This window comes from Capricornis sumatraensis, chromosome 6, assembly GCF_032405125.1.
Source record: "Capricornis sumatraensis isolate serow.1 chromosome 6, serow.2, whole genome shotgun sequence".
In the NCBI taxonomy this organism is placed as follows: domain Eukaryota; kingdom Metazoa; phylum Chordata; class Mammalia; order Artiodactyla; family Bovidae; genus Capricornis; species Capricornis sumatraensis.
Window position 1 is genome coordinate 74,672,600 of NC_091074.1, and position 16,230 is coordinate 74,688,829.

At 38.1% G+C, this 16,230-nt stretch overlaps 1 protein-coding gene across 3 annotated transcripts in view; it reads right to left on the reverse strand.

The window, feature by feature from the left end:
- LOC138080924 (testis-expressed protein 10-like) overlaps positions 1–16,230 on the reverse strand; it is a 29,492-nt gene that overhangs the window by 5,226 nt on the left and 8,036 nt on the right. For all 3 annotated transcript variants that reach the window (XM_068973814.1, XM_068973813.1, XM_068973812.1), the window contains exons 5-8: positions 13,137–13,249; positions 4,365–4,603; positions 3,520–3,655; positions 1,965–2,140 (exon numbers count right to left, since the gene is read on the reverse strand). In XM_068973814.1, coding sequence (XP_068829915.1) covers positions 1,965–2,140; positions 3,520–3,655; positions 4,365–4,603; positions 13,137–13,249 — 664 coding nt within the window. The remainder of the gene's footprint in view (positions 1–1,964; positions 2,141–3,519; positions 3,656–4,364; positions 4,604–13,136; positions 13,250–16,230) is intronic.

Genomic DNA, 16,230 nt, shown 5'->3' on the forward strand with positions numbered 1-16,230 from the left:
CTTTACTTAAAACCAATAGTTTAAAAAAAGCAAACAGGAGATTGTACAATACCATGCATAGGAAAGGATCTTGGGTTCATAGTATCCTGGACACTTGGGATCCTGGGCACTCCCACAGGTAGAAAGGTTCTTTCAATGAACTTGAAACAACTTCATTTCAAAGTTGTTGTGAACATATCTCACAGCTTTGTGCTGTCCCTGAGTGCTGGGGGTGCGAGTCAGAGTGACTCTAGTCATTGTCCACATCTTGTCTTGAATCCTTGATTCTAAGACAATGGTCATAAAGACTGGATAGACAGCAAAGTGACACATTAGCTTTCAGAATTTTGAGTGTTACTGATTCCTGCATCTGTGGTGTTGCCTGTTTCCCTTTCTGGCAGCTGGGGTACTCAGCAGAGAAAACCACTTGAGGAAAAAGTGTTGCAGCTCACCTGGTTCTAAAGACCTTGTAATTCTCTGAGAGGGGTGGGAAGACTAGGCAGGTGCTGCTCTGATGAAGTCAGAGGAGTAAGCAGGGAGGAAGACCTGCTCTCCGCCACTGTGTCCAGGTCTTACCCATCCCTCCCAATCTTGTCACAAACGTTTTTGTGACTTTCCAGAGGGAAAGACCAGATGAACCTTATCCCTCAGAGAAAGAGGAGGAAAATGGAACGTGTGCCACCTCCACCACACCAAAGATTGTGTGCCCCAGGTATGCACTTTCTGTCTAGCTCCTATTGGGTTCTCTCTTTCTGTTGGCAGTAAACACTGCAAATGTTTTTGGAGTAAAAATCATTGTCATTTCTGAAAGTAACTGACTCTGAAGGCTTCTTTTTCCTCTTTTCTCAGTCTCTAAAATATAGGATCATTCTTCAGATGCCTTTCAGTTATTGCAGACTTTGAGTACTCCCATGTTAATCTATTTCCTTATAAATCCTACTTATAAAAATCAATTTCTTCTTTTGCCCTCCTACTGTCTGCTCATATTCTTTAATTCAAACACTTATAATAATTTATTAATTCATCATACTACTTTTAGCTTCTTTAGTTTATCCTAGGAATAGCTGAAAAATTTTTTTGTATAAGCTATGGCTTGACAGGCACATTTTTCTGGTCAAATCGTGCAACACTGTCTATTACCTACAAGCACCCTTCTAAAAGTCTTGGTCTAGACGTCCAGCCTTGCTGTCCATTGTCTATAGTATTTTTCAACATTATGTCCATTGTTTCTCAGCCTGGTTTGCTAAGTGAAAGAAGCCAGACTGAAAAGACCCACATTATACAATTTCATCTAAGAAATGACCAAAATAGGCAAATACAAAGAGACAGAAATGGTGAGCAGCGGTTGCCAGGAGCTGAGGAAGGAAGAAATGAGGATATAGGGACGGACTACTAATGGTAGAGTTTCTTTCTGAGGTGATAAAAATATTCTGGAATAAGAGAATAGTGACTATTGCACAATCTTGGGAATATGCTAAAAATTAATGAATTGCACAGTGTGAAATGGCCAATTTTATGGTATATGAATTGTGTCCCAATAATAAATACTAATTATACATATGTATATATGTCAGTATGTTTTTATTGATATTTTTGCTTAAAGAATGAAAAGGTTTTAGGGGTGAATAAAAAATTAATATATGAAAGCCACACAAGATATTGATAATGATTAAATAAGTAAAATGTGCCAAAGTTTTAAAAGAATTTTGTAAGAATACCAGATCAGTTTTGAATTTGTGAGTTTCATGGCTTAAAAGACAATTTAAGATTTGAAGAAACATCTACAACCTTTAATTTTCTAAAACTATTGTATTAAGTAATACTACTGAAAATGAATTTACTGGTTGATATTTTGTTCATTTTACCATGGTATAATTAATGCCTAATTTGAAGCAAAAGTAAAACCTAAAGATCTCCCCTTTGCAACATCGTTCCTAAGTTGGGGCAGACAGATTACTACTTACACAGGTACACAAAACTCTTACCATAGATTCGGAGAGCAGTAACTTGTAAACTTTTGAGCAGCTCTTTATTTGCTCGGGCTGCAGCAGTATGGATAATGTCAATAAGCTGTGTTGAAAGTTCAGGGTTTCGGGAGCCGAGATGAGCAAGCTGCAGTGGTAAACCAGCCAACCAACGTGATAACACTTTACTACGGTATCTAAGGCCATCAAAGAGAAGAGAAATACACCACATTTATTTAAACATTTGAGAGCCTATAAGATGGCTGGCATCATTTATTCAGCTATAGCATTCTCTAAGGTTTATCCCACTGTATTTGAAAAGTTTATGTAATTTGGGGCACTATGTAAATTGTAGTTTTATCTTAAAGGACACAAACTCTACTTCACTTCTTGTGAACTATTTACACTAATTTGTAATAATTATTTTATTATTGATGCACTCAGTATAGGGTGCCCCACATTAAGTGGCTTCAAACTTGTGTTATTTCAGTTCTTTCCTATACTTGCTAACTCTCTAATGCCTCATCTCGGACACAGCAATCACTTTTGCTGTCCCCCAAGAGCTTAGTGATTTACACATGACCTTTGGAGTCTAACAGACCTGAACTTAAGTCTCAGTCTGGCTGCCCTTTAGCAGCATGACACTCACCAACTTATTTAACCTAAGCTTCCTTCTATAACCAACAGTACCTACATCGAAGTATGAGAATTACTGAAAAATTAAGAAAAGCCCTGACTCACAGTAAAGACTCGAATATGTTCTAATAACTACCTATGTATGCTGAGGTATCCCAAATCTCTTATCTTAACCCAAACATCTCTTCCAGACTATCCCAAATAAACCTCAAACTCACCATATCTAAAAACGGATTCCTTAGTTCTACTCTTTGTGTTGTCTATGTCACCAGACAGCACCAAACTAAGCCAGGAACTTTCTCACTTTAAAATACTCCCATTTTTAAAAATTTATTGAAACATTTTTGACACACAGTATTATCTTAGTTTCAGGAATATATCACATAATAATCTGACAACTGTACACACTGCAAGTGGTCACCACAAGTCTAGTAACCACCTGTCCTAATAAAAGTTACTGTAGTATTACTGGTCATATTCTTTATGCTGTATATTACACCCCCATGGCTTATTTACTTTATAAGTAAGTTTGTACCTTTTAATCTCCTTCACCTATTGTACACTTCTCCTCTTCCACTGCCCTCATTCTTATACCATATGTCCCAATATGTCACTAAGGGCCAGAGGTTAAACCTCCATAAAATTTACGGGAAGCAAAAGAAAAAGCTGAGGCTGCTACAGGTGGTTCCAATTGTCCTTTAGCTGTTAAGCAGACAAGTGGAAATATATGCTCAAAGAGACGTTTACCTTCTCAGTTATGTGTATAAAGGTTACTGGAACTATTATGTACACCTCTTTATAAAAAAAAATTTTTTAATGAAACCAAAAAGGATAAAAGACAGAATTTCTCCAAAGATTTAATCACTCTATCATCTTATTATACAGATTACAAAGTAACCTGGTAAGAAAAAGAAAAGCAAAATAACATAGGGAACTGTACCGGATTCTGTAAGATCTCAGTTCTTCTTTTTGATAGATTTTACTGAAAAACTTCAGTAACAAAGTCCGAACTGGAATGAGCAGGCCTCTTTGCTGATACAATGTATAAACTGCCTTTATGAGAGACTCTGTCGCCTCTAAAAACAAGAGAAAACAACTGCATGTGAGTCAAAATGTTTCTTTACCAGCACCATAATTCTTCTAAAAAGCACAGAAGCACCTTGTTCCTATGACAAAGCAGATTTTAGCCACAAACTGATGACTACCATCAAAATCCTACATCAATGGCCTAATACAAAAGTCAAACCAACCAGAGATTACAGTACAAATATTCCTAAGAGACAACAAACCTAGGAAAGGACAGCGAAAAACAGAATACTAGAAAGGTGGATAAGCCAGGAACCAACCAGGAAAGCTGTTTTGAATGAAAAGAATTATTAAGTCACAGTAAAAATTGACAATGCAACATAATTTCAAGTAGCAAGAAAGGTAAAGAGAGAAGGATCAATTTCTAGTCAAATTAGATCAGAAAAGAGTACTTCTTCATCCTTAGGCTCAATGTCACTTCCTCTTAATAAAACATACCTCCTTTCACTCCAACTATATAATCTACTAGAAAACCTTCCCATCAGCTTCAGAGTGGACCTACTCACTGAAAAAGGGGTGTTCTCAGCAATCAGGGTTCAAGGAGATATTCCTTCATGATTATGCTAGCTACCTTTTATGGCTTGAACGTAAATGACTATGTGAAATGTTTGACAGTTATGAACTCAAAGTTAGACTCTAAATGTTAATAGCATGCATAAGAGCTCCTCTCTTAAATAAGGACAGAGCATTAACACCTACCTCTGTTTGGCTGTATCTCCATTAACCTCCAGGAGACTCCAAGCAATCTGTTCAGCTGCTTACTATTTAGCCTAGAGCCATCTTCAAGGGTTTCTGTTACAAATTTCCTTATCCTTTCTATCCAACTGGAATCCTTCTGCAAAGTTGAGGCATTTGCCAGGGAGACCATGATATCAGACAGTGTTAAATTCAGTAAAAGATGATCTACATTATTCGAGAGAATCGTGCAATGCTTGATGCTAAAAACAAAGACATACATAACTGTTACGTGTTGTATCTACCATGCCTGCTTCACTAAAATACTTAACTATTCTTCCCAGATTCCCTGGTAGCTCAAAGGGTAAAGAGTCTGCCTGCAATGCGGGAGACCCAGGTTTGATCCCTGGGTTAGGAAGATCCCCTGGAGAAGGAAATGGCAACCCACTCCAGTATTCTTATCTGGAAAATTCCATGGATGGAGGAGCCTGGCAGGTTACGTACAGTCCATGGGGTCACAAAGAGTCGGACACCACTAAGTGACTTCACTTTCACTTCATTCCTCCCAGAATGAATTGCCAAGAAGGTAGGTATATAAAAGCGACTGTAAGTAAACTATTCATTACAGAATCAGGGTTGTTAAGGGATAAATTAAGAATGCATACTGCTCAGTTCATTACCCAAGTTGCTATTCACACAAAAAATACAGGCCCTTGAAACACTGCTTGGTAATCCTATATGTAATGTGGGGATAAGAACACTTGAAAACTTCAACACACTTGAAGATTTTAAGCAGATATTTATATTAGGATGAAACTCACAATAGACCTTGATTCTGCTTCTAACTAATTTTGACTTAACAGAATCACTGATTTCTCCTGACCACAATTTCCTTATGTGTGAAGACTGGTCTAAATAAGCCCGATTCTGAAACAACTTAATTTTATCACTCACATATTGAAATCACTTTTTCCTAGCCATATAAAACACATTGCTTTCAAAGCTTGAAAGAAATTTCAAAAAAAGGTTCTAACAGATTATCTTAACAAAAACAAAGTTTGCAACTAAGGATATAAACCACTAGATACATAAACACTATATAAACACTGTAGATTTCAGGCTACACTGCATTCAACAGCAGGGCAGAGCCTATTTATTTTCATGTCCAGAAACACGGAAGTTGATTAAACTAAAAAAATACCTGAAACTAACTTATTTTAAAAGAAAAAGTTAACCCTGGATTAAGCATGAGAAAGGACACAGTAGTAACAAACCACAAATACAAGGGAAGGGAAATTTTTAACATTTGGTGTTATTAGGGTATCAAATGTAGAGTTAAGAATGACAAATGGGACCAGATCACAAAGAGTTGAAAGCTAAGGACACTGAAATCAATTCTGCAAGCACAGGAGTAACATAGTTGAAAAGTTCTTTCTTTTCTGCTGATGAAAAAGAAAAAATCAGTTACAAGACTCTAAACAAAGTAGTTGTATGTCTATTTGAGCAATACAGGCAAGACGTGACGAGCTCAAGAAACAATGCTGGTACAGACTAGGAGAAAGGGGGATGTATGGAAGAATAAAAGTTAGCTGGATCTGAAGTCTGCTTAAATGCATACATGCATGTGAGCTTTTAGCTCAGCTGGTAAAGAATCCGCCTGCAATGCAGGAGATCCCAGTTCGATTCCTGGGTTGGGAAGATCCCCTGGAGACGGGATAGGCCACCCAGTCCAGTATTCTTGGGTTTCCCTGGTACCTCAGCTGGTAAAGAATACGCCTGCAATGTGGGATACCCAGGTTCCATCCCGGGTTGGGAAGATCCCCTGGAGAAGGGCATGGCAACTCACTCCAGTATTCTTGCCTGGAGAATCCTCACGGACAGAGGAGCCTGGCAAACTACAGTCCATGGGGTCGCAAAGAGTCAGGACATGACTGAGAGTAAGCATAGCACAGCACAGCACAGCAAATGCCCAGCAAAAAACTGGGAATTCTATAACAAAGAGGAAGAATGAATGAAAACTGGGACAGATGACTAGCAATATATATACTACAAACCCAAAACTACTGGTAGGTTCTTTGCCCAACTGTTCAGTGTCCAAAACCAAGGCACATTGTTTACTAACCAGACCACACAAAAGCTCGACTGCAACATTTCTTCACCACAGGTAAAGCTTTTGAAGATCTACTTTAGTTTATCTTAAGCAGTATAACCTATTACTGTCTGGAAGGTGTCAACAGACATAGAAAAGTTGGGAGAATTCATCCTGCTCCTCCAAGAATTTACACAAAATTTTAGTCTAAATACACTGACCACCAATTCTATGAGGGAGGCAGGAAACTGGGGAAACTCATTTTCAGCAATGATAGAGGAGGAAATTAGAACTGAGTCCCTTCCTGAAAATAACTTTAAAAGCTGGATGAAATAGTTTTTAACAACTCAAAAGCATTCAAGAAGGAACAAGATGATGATCAATTGCTGGGTCCCCCAAATAAAGCAAGGCCACAGCACTCAACTTCCAAGGGCTGCTGCCAATTCCAACGAAAAGGCTAAAAAACTGAAGTAACCTTTCAGAGGCCTCACAGGGAAAAGTCAAACCCCAGAGCCAGACAAACACAGGGACTCTGGTATATTATTCCTACTTCAAGCTGGACCCTTAAGGGCTTTCCCTTTCAGAGTACAGGTGAACTGGAAGTAAAGAGAGCTCTTACATAAAACAGACCCAGTTATGCATCACCTCAGTAGTTAACAATTTTTCCCAACTAGATCTATAGATTCAACACAATTCCAATCAAAACCCCAGCCAGTTACTTTATAGTTATCAACAAAATGATTTCTGAAGTTTATACACAAAAGCAAACACTAGACTACCCCATATAAGACTGAAGCGCAACAATGTTGGAGGACTCACAACCACTCAATTTCAAGACATACTGTACTACAGTAATCAAGACAGTATGGTACTGGTGAACGAACAGACAAACATAGGTTAATCCAAGAACCCCAAGAGAGGTCTGCAAGTACAGTCAACTGATGATTTTAGACAAAGGAGCAGAAGCAATCCAAAATAGAAACAATAGTCTTTTCCACAAACGGTGCTAGAATAACTGGACAGAAACTCTAGAACTGAAAAATAAAAACAAAACAAATTCAACAAATATATGTTTGAATGATAAAGAGAAACAGAAAAATCAGTAAGTGGGTCTTATACACATTCAATTAATCTTTAAAGGGAAGGAGAAAAATGGCACAAATATTTTTTTGAAGATGAGATCTTTTTCAGATGTGTTTACACACTTCATTCAAGATCTCAGATTTAAGAAGCTCACTGAATTCCAAGGAAAATCAATAAAAAAGAAAACCACACCTGGATACATCATTATCAAACTGCAGAAAATAAAAGACAAGGAGAAAAGTCTTATGGGAGGGGAGGGGGGAGTAACTTTTATAAAGTAGCAATAGTTCAGACTCATAGCTGACTTCCTAACAGCAGTGGAAACCAAGAGAGAGCCAAGTGTTGCTGTCAGTATGCTCAAACAAGAAAACTGCCAAACCCAAGTACTGTGCTCTGTTAAAATAGTCCTTGGAAATAAAGGAGAATACATATATTCTCCTTCATTATACATATATGTATTTGTGTGTGTGTATAAACCATCTAGCAGCTTCTAAATAAGCCTAATGAAGAGAGATGAAAAAAATGAAGAGCAAAAAAGTAGGATATACAGATGGTGGATACAAGTTCTCCCAAAATATTCATTTTTGCTTAAAGATTCAAATTTTATCTCTAGCTCAGACACTATTTTCCTGGAACTGATAGGCTTACTTTATTCATTTCTGAGAAAAACATCTGCAAATACCCAAGTCTGAATAACCACAGTTAGTCATTCAAATTAAAATCATGTCCATCACAGAAAATACAAACAGAATGACAAGTGCATTTCCTTGAGACAACCATCATTCTTTGGTATGCAGCCAAAATACTTTAGGCATACTTCCCATTTCACCACACAGAATATTAAAAATATGTGTTTTCAAGGACTGTGACCTCACAAGATTAGTAATTTTTACCACTTAAGAACAATTTTAAGTGAAACTGGCATGTTCTTTTAAACTGTGAATGCATGGTGGTGAAGAATACTGTTAGCCCTCCAGACCGTTCTGCATCCACGTATTCAACTGACCGCAGATGGGGTATCATGTTTATGAATTGTGGTTTTCTGAATCCACAGATGCAGAACTTGCATATTTGGAGGGCAACTTGCTTCTGCTGCTAAGTCGCTTCAGTCATGTCTGACTGTGAGACCCCACAGACGGCAGCCCACCAGGCTCCCCCATCCCTGGGATTCTCCAGGCAAGAACACTGGAGTGGGTTGCCATTTCCTTCTCCAATGCGTGAAAGTGAAGTCGCTCAGTTGTGTCCGACTCTTGGCGACCCCATGGACTGCAGCCTACCAGGCTCCTCTGTCCGTGGGATTTTCCAGGCAAGAGTACTGGAGTGGGTTGCCGTTGCCTTCTCCCAACTTGCTTCTAGGACAGTGAAAATACCATGTATGACACCGTGTCTTACACAAAACTCAGACTGTACAACACCAAGAGTGAACCCTAACATAAACCAAAGACTCTGAGTATAAATGATGTGTCAAGTTCGTATTTTACAACAGATATACAGCTCTGGTGTGGGATGCTGACAGTGAGGGAGGCCATGCATCCACAGAGGCAGGAGTACAGTATACGAGGACTCCATCTCTCTGTTCAATTTTACTATGAATCTAAAATTGCTCTAAAAACTAAACTCCATTTTTTAAAAAAAAGGAATGAAATGCTAGTAGCGCTACAACATGAATAAACGTTAAAGATATCATGCTAAGTGAAGTTAAACCAGACACAAAACAATATTTTAAGTTTCTACTGGTATGTGGTACCCAGAACACTCAAATTAATAAAGGAAGAAAAGTGCAATAGCAGTTCCCAGTACCTGTGGGAAGAAGAGGATAGGAAGTTATTATTTAATGTGTAGTGAGTTTCAGTTTGGTAACATGAAAACCGTGAATGTACTTAATGCCACCAATCAGTACACTTTAAAAATGGTCAAAATGTTAAATTTTATGCTATCGACATTCTACCACAATGAAAATAGTATCTTTTGTAACTCCACAGTTCCACCCAAGATTAAAAAAATCTAGACATCAGGTCAAAATTGAAAACCACTGGCCTAGGCCACATTGGCTCCTCCAACTTTAACTTGTGAATTTAGTAGATAGCCTCCAAAGGCTACATGCGAAATAGTCAATGCACTTCCTTATGGAAGTGTAAGAGCAGCCTGCAGACCCTCAAAACAAATCACTAGGGAAATTTATGATAGTCAATCCACTGTCAATCCACTTTTGTTAAGAATTCCACAATTTCACCACCTCAGTCTCTTCATAGTTCTTTTCACCTTTTATATCTTGGCACAAATTACTCCCTAGGCAGGCAGCCCTCTCTAGGACCTATGCCCCCCATGAAAGAGCAAGACCAGCTCCTTACTACATTGATATACTCTTGTTACCCTATTCTTTTTCCTAAGTGCCTTCAACATATTAAGTGTCCAATAAAGTGAATAATGACAGTACACCCATATGCTCGAGTAGTTTCAGTTCAGTTGTTCAGTTGTGTCTGACTCTTTGCGACCCCATGAATCGCAGCACGCCAGGCCTCCCTGTCCATCACCAACTCCAGGATTTTACCCAAACTCACGTCCACCAAGTCGGCGATGCCACCCAGCCATCTCATCCTCTGTCATCCCCTTCTCCTCCTGCGCCCAATCCCTCCCAGCATCAAGGTCTTTTCCAATGAGTCAACTCTTTGCATGAGGTGGCCAAAGTATTAGAGTTTCAGCTTCGGCATCAGTCCTTCCAATGAACACCCAGGACTGATTCCTTTAGGATGGACTGGTTGGATCTCCTTGCAGTCCAAGGGACTCTCAACAGTCTTCTCCAACACCACAGTTCAAAAGCATCAATTCTTCGGCACTCAGCTTTCTTCACAGTCCAACTCTCACATCCATACATGACCACTGGAAAAACCATAGCCTTGACTAGACGGACCTTTGTTGGCAAAATAATGTCTCTGCTTTTTAATACTCTATCTAGGTTGGTCATAACTTTCCTTCCAAAGAGTAAGCATCTTTTAATTTCATGGCTGCAATCACCATCTGCCGTGATTTTGGAGCCCCCCAAAATAAAGTCTGACACTGTTTCCACTGTTTCCTCATCTATTTCCCATGAAGTGATGGGACCAGATGCCATGATCTTAGTTTACTTACATTTAATGGTCTACCAAATTCCAAACATCCTTTTATTCTATCTCATTTTGATAAAAATTATATCTGAAACCTCTTACTTGACAACATAAAAAACACATATAATTATATTCACACGTTGAAGGATATTCTAAAGCTTATCCCATGCATCTGATTAAAAACTTCTGTGTCAATAAGAAAACTGTATCTGGAGGAAACAAACCCTAACAACTTACTTGCTCAAGAAAGTATCTCCCTATTTGGTTCTGTCACCTCCAATTCCAGAAACTCTAAATTAATGGTCCTAAAACATGGTTTTGATCCAACCAATAGTCTTCAATGCCAAAAGGACCAAGGATGAAAGAGAAATGAGGGTCAGAGACAAAAAAATGACTTTCAACATTAAGGGTATTCATCAATAGAAACTGATGTGATGCAGGTCTGTCCCATGTTCTCCATTACACCATTCTATGGCTTTCTCATGCCCTGTAATATCTCCTTCCATTACTACAATCATCCTCCACTTCACTTCTGCCTGCTAAAGTCACATTCATGTTAAAACACTATTCTCCAACACTGCTTTGTCTGTTTATCCTAACAAGGATCTGTCTCCTCCTATGAATTCCTATAGCATTTCTTAATCATAAAGTTCTAATGACATTTAAATATGCCTTGTGTTAAGTATGTAGATTCATTTTTCTTCCTGCAAGTTACTGAGCTTTTGTTTCTCAGCCTTAAAACCACCCTTCCACACTCTTACTTTGTGATTCTGGGAGTGAGTCACATTTTCTCCTTTACAGTTTGCTTCTTGTTAGGCTCTGCCAATAAAGTACTTGTTATTGTTTAGTCACTAAGCTGTGTCAGACTCTTTTGCAACCCCGTGGACTGCAGCCCGCCAGGCTACTGTCCATGGGGTTTCCCAGGCAAGAATACTGGAGCGGGTAGCCATTTCCTTCTCCAGCCGATCTTACCAACCGAGGGATTGAAATCTGTCCCCTGCATTGGCAGGATTCTCTACCACTGAGCCAGCTGGGAAGCAAAGAGGTACTTGAGACTGGAAAGCTGTAAGAGGAAAATGCGGCACTTTCTGTTTGCTTCCTACTTCTAGTTTTTGCTCCCTTTTGCCACCAGTGCAACCCAACCACTCTTCAGGCCAGCAGCAGTTCATTCTAGCAGCCAGAGTCTGCTCCAGTCTGTATTTCCCTGACACAGAACCAGCATCATTGTGCCCCTGGAACACCAGTGCCAGCCAGCCAGAACCCCCTTTGCTGAATCCTGTACCCCTATCCCACTAGGCCCCTCTCCTGATCTCAGACATCAGTCCCAGCTGAGTGCAAACCCCGTCCTAGAGGGCTGAGTTTGGGCTCCAGACAGCGACTCAAGATACCTGCCCTCTTCTCTCTGTTCTCCCAGTCGAGAGGCAGTGGCCGCTTCCTGCAGGCCTACCTCTGCAGTACCGTACTGCTCCCATTCGCCTTTCCACTATGAAGTGGAAATACCTAGTTTCCATTTTCCATCAAACTAGGAAATACCTAGTGTAATACCTAGTTAAAACCCGTTTGTATTAAATTCTCTGTGAAAATCACTGGTATGATTTCCATCTCATGACTAGAGTCTGACACACATTTTTATCAATTTTAAGATTTTGTATTGATTTTTGCAATTTATGAAATCACTTAAGAGATCAAAGAGTATACGTTAGGACATCTAATTATCTGTCATAATACTTTACTTACAGTGAGAGACCAAAAAACTTTGGTGAATGAATGAAATTTATCTGCCTACAACATACTTTTCACTTCTGAGCATATCCTCTGAACTCTGCCCAAAGAGCCTCACTGATTCTCCTCACTGTTCTTCCTTTTAATAAATTTAAGAACCTTCTGACAAACTTTAACATCTGTTCAAGTGTTTGCTCATTTGGGGAATTACACCTTGAGTTTTCTAACTTGTATCTGCTTGTCAAATTTTATTGGGTAATTTGTTTTTACGTTTATCTGCTCTTACTTCAGGTAATCATTTGAAATAACTTCCAGGCTTACACTTTTCCAGTGAAACTTCATCCATAATTCATTCTTTCCACTTATTTTAAAAAAGAGAGCTACTTTTCTCCAATTATCTCTCTTCCATCAGGATACTGATAATAGTTATATTACGCTTCCCTGTGTATATAAATGAGAGCAGAAACTAGTGATGTTATGCTCTCAAAGATTCAGTAATTACACAGCGCCTCTCACAAATAAACTATCCACTCTTAGCAAATTTTTATTAAATTTTTATCTATACAATTTGATAGCTGACACTCATTTAGCACAAAACATTCACTTTACAGATTAAAAATAAAAATAAAAGTTAAGTAAAATTGCAAGTCCAGGGCTTAAAGTGACTTAAGATCAGATACTATAGCTTTTATCTTTACTTCACAAAGTCTATATAAAAACACCTCACAGTGTACAAAGTTCAGTTTAAGACTGTTTTCTGAAAATGTCAGATTAAACAGTGGAAGAGAATGGCAATACCTTTTATTTGTCTCTTTCCTTTTTTGCTTGGTTATTTCTTTTAAGGCATATGGAAAATTATTCATAAAATGGTGTTTGAAATCAATAAGGTAATTCTTTCGAAGCCATGACTCCTAGTAAAATAAGCACAGATTAGAAAATCTATAAGAAACAATAACTTAAAATAGCAAATAAGACTTTAAGCAGAAACAACAACTTGTCAATATTCACTTACAAATTTACCCTTATAATACATCTTCTGCTAATGATATAATATGTAAATATCTTAAAATCTGAATAAACTGTTAGGCCATCCAATTTTCACCCACAGTTCTTTTTGCTGGTTTTATTTTTACATGCATTTATCTACTTAGAAGGAGAAAAAAGGGAGAAAGTTAAGATTTACTAAAATTTAACATTCAAACTACTAATATTTATAAAATATACAAGAAAATCTTCTCCCTAGTATTCCATTTAAGAGTAACTATTCTCTAGAAATGCTACTGCTTGTTAAAGGCATTTCACACCTTCACAAGTCACTGTACTTGTCTAAAATTCTTCAGCAGTATTCTTCAATGTATCATGTTCTCCTACCTGAAACACTGATTTCCTGCTATCCAGAGGACCAATCATTGCAGTCTGCCAGTAACTGAGGGGTTGCTTGGGATATGGGACATGAGATGCTACAATAGCTAGCTCCAGCTCCAGCAAAACTGGAGGCCAAACTCAGACCATAAATCAATAGCTAGCTATTGCAGTACATCTCCTTAGTTACCTTCACTAGGTTCTTCTCTTTTTCTTGACCTAAAAACATGTACTTGACAACTCCTGGACTTCTAACAGGCATCTTAAATTTAACATGAATAAACTGAACTCTCCTATGTGTGGTCACACCATCATTTAGACCATTAATACAGGCATCACTCCTGCTCCTCTTTTCTTTACTATATACACCAGCATTCAAGCTGCTTTCACCAGAATCCAGCTGCCTCTCATCACTTCAACCACTAGCTACCGTAGGACTCCAAGCCACCATCACCTCTCACTTAAGATTACTGTTTCAGTCTCCCAATGGTCCTCATGTTTTTCCTCTTGCCCCCCTAAACTTAATTCTCTACACAGCAGCCAGGGTGATCGTTTAAATCATAAATCACACTTCAAAATATTACAGGAAAGGATAAACGAGATAATGTATATAAAGGAAGGACAGGTCATCCATGGGATCAATGATCTCAGTTGGGCCCCAGTTTTGCTAGAGCTGGAGAATGAGGACATGGGAGTTTATTACTGTTTTATTTGTAAATGTGACATATTAAAGTTAAATAAACATAATTTAGATCATACCACTCCTCTGCTCAAAACCCTCCAATGTGGTTAAAATTGTAACTCTTTACCACAGACCACAAGGAACCACACGATGTGGCTACTGTCACTTCCCCCCTCATCATCCACCACTGTCCCAGGACTGCACTTGCATAGGCCTTGCTGCCATTTCTCAAATATGTCAAATTTGTTCTCACTTCAGGGTTTTGCACTTGCTGTTCCCTGTGCCTAGAAGGTTCTTCCCACAGGTCTTCACAAGACTTGCTCCTTCTCTTCATTCAGTGACATGTAGATGTTAAGAAGGCATTCCCGACCACCTATTTAACAGTCCCCTCCCTGCAGTTTCATTACATGTTCTCTCTTATCCCACTTTCATCTTTCTTCCTAATGATGACATGATGGACATCATCTATTTGTTGGACATCATCTCTCAACCCCACCAGGAGCTAAGTATTTGCCTTGTCAGTCATGTTTATCTCTGTATTCCCACAGTCTAGCACAGAACCTAACTTACTGCAAAGCAGTGCTATTCAAAAGACCTTTCTGCAGTGACAGAGCTATTTTATATCTGTGCTGTCCAACACACCTGCCACCTGAGGCTACTGAGCACTTGAAATGTGACCACTGTTTACTGAGGAACTGAATTTTAATTAAACAGCCAAATTTACAGATGCTCAATTCACCTTTGCATCCAATTCTTTCTCACAAATTCTGATCTTCATGGTAAAAATGAAACAATAAAGAAACATTTAGACTGAAAGTAGCAAGCATTAAAATACAAAGCTAAGATACAACAAAATCTCCGTAGTGTACAAAATTATAATACTGACCTAAAGTTATTAATAGAGGCCTCCAAAAACTGAAGTTAACTAAAAAGTTAATGTTACATTATATTTTAAAACAACTGTGTGTCTTAAAAATATTAAACACAGTATACTTTAAATTAAGGATACTAAGGATACAAAGAGTGTATTAGAAATAAACCACCTCAGTCAGGATCTGAGTACTCAACCACTGCAAATAAGATTTAGTGTTAACTTGAAATTTCTTTCCAAAAATGAAAGATTTCAAATTCCTAAAAAGGTTTTTTAAAAAAAAATACCTGGACAAAAATGAAACCTCTCAATTATGCAGCAAAATACAAACACACTATATGCATTTAGCAAAACTTAAAAAGTAAGCAGTCAGTTACCCTTAGGTTGCACCCAAATACAGATGCCAATTTATCAACAGAAAACCTACACATTTTCTGAATTTTCTGAAAAAAATTCAGCCTGTGGTGCATAATTAGAAGACCAAGGAATGCCATTTCATTCCTCCTAAAGTTTGAACTTTGACTGCTCAACATCTTAAGTACGAAGCTATAACTAAGGTGAATGAGAAAGAGGAACAGCAGGAATGGTAATGAAAAATTAAATAACAGGCATTTTAATGCCATCTGGTGTAACATACATATTTATACTCTGTCTGCAAAGTAATAGATTTACCTTATTCAGTTATTACAGTTCAAATCTGCCATGGTAAATTAGAGAATTCTACCAATGGATGCTTTTAAATACTATTTCTATTTGAATTAACCACCCTCGGTTTACTTCAATTTTATACACTATCCCACTTTACTATTCTACATAACCTTCAACAGTCTGTGCAAAACAGTCGTCTGAATTTAGTATCCTATGTTAATGAACTAATAAATAATTTTAGTTGTAATAGCACAGAATATTTCTAAAACATACTATTTTAAATATTCATAAAACTAAGGCAGTGTTTAGATTCTGTGTTATCTCAGTGT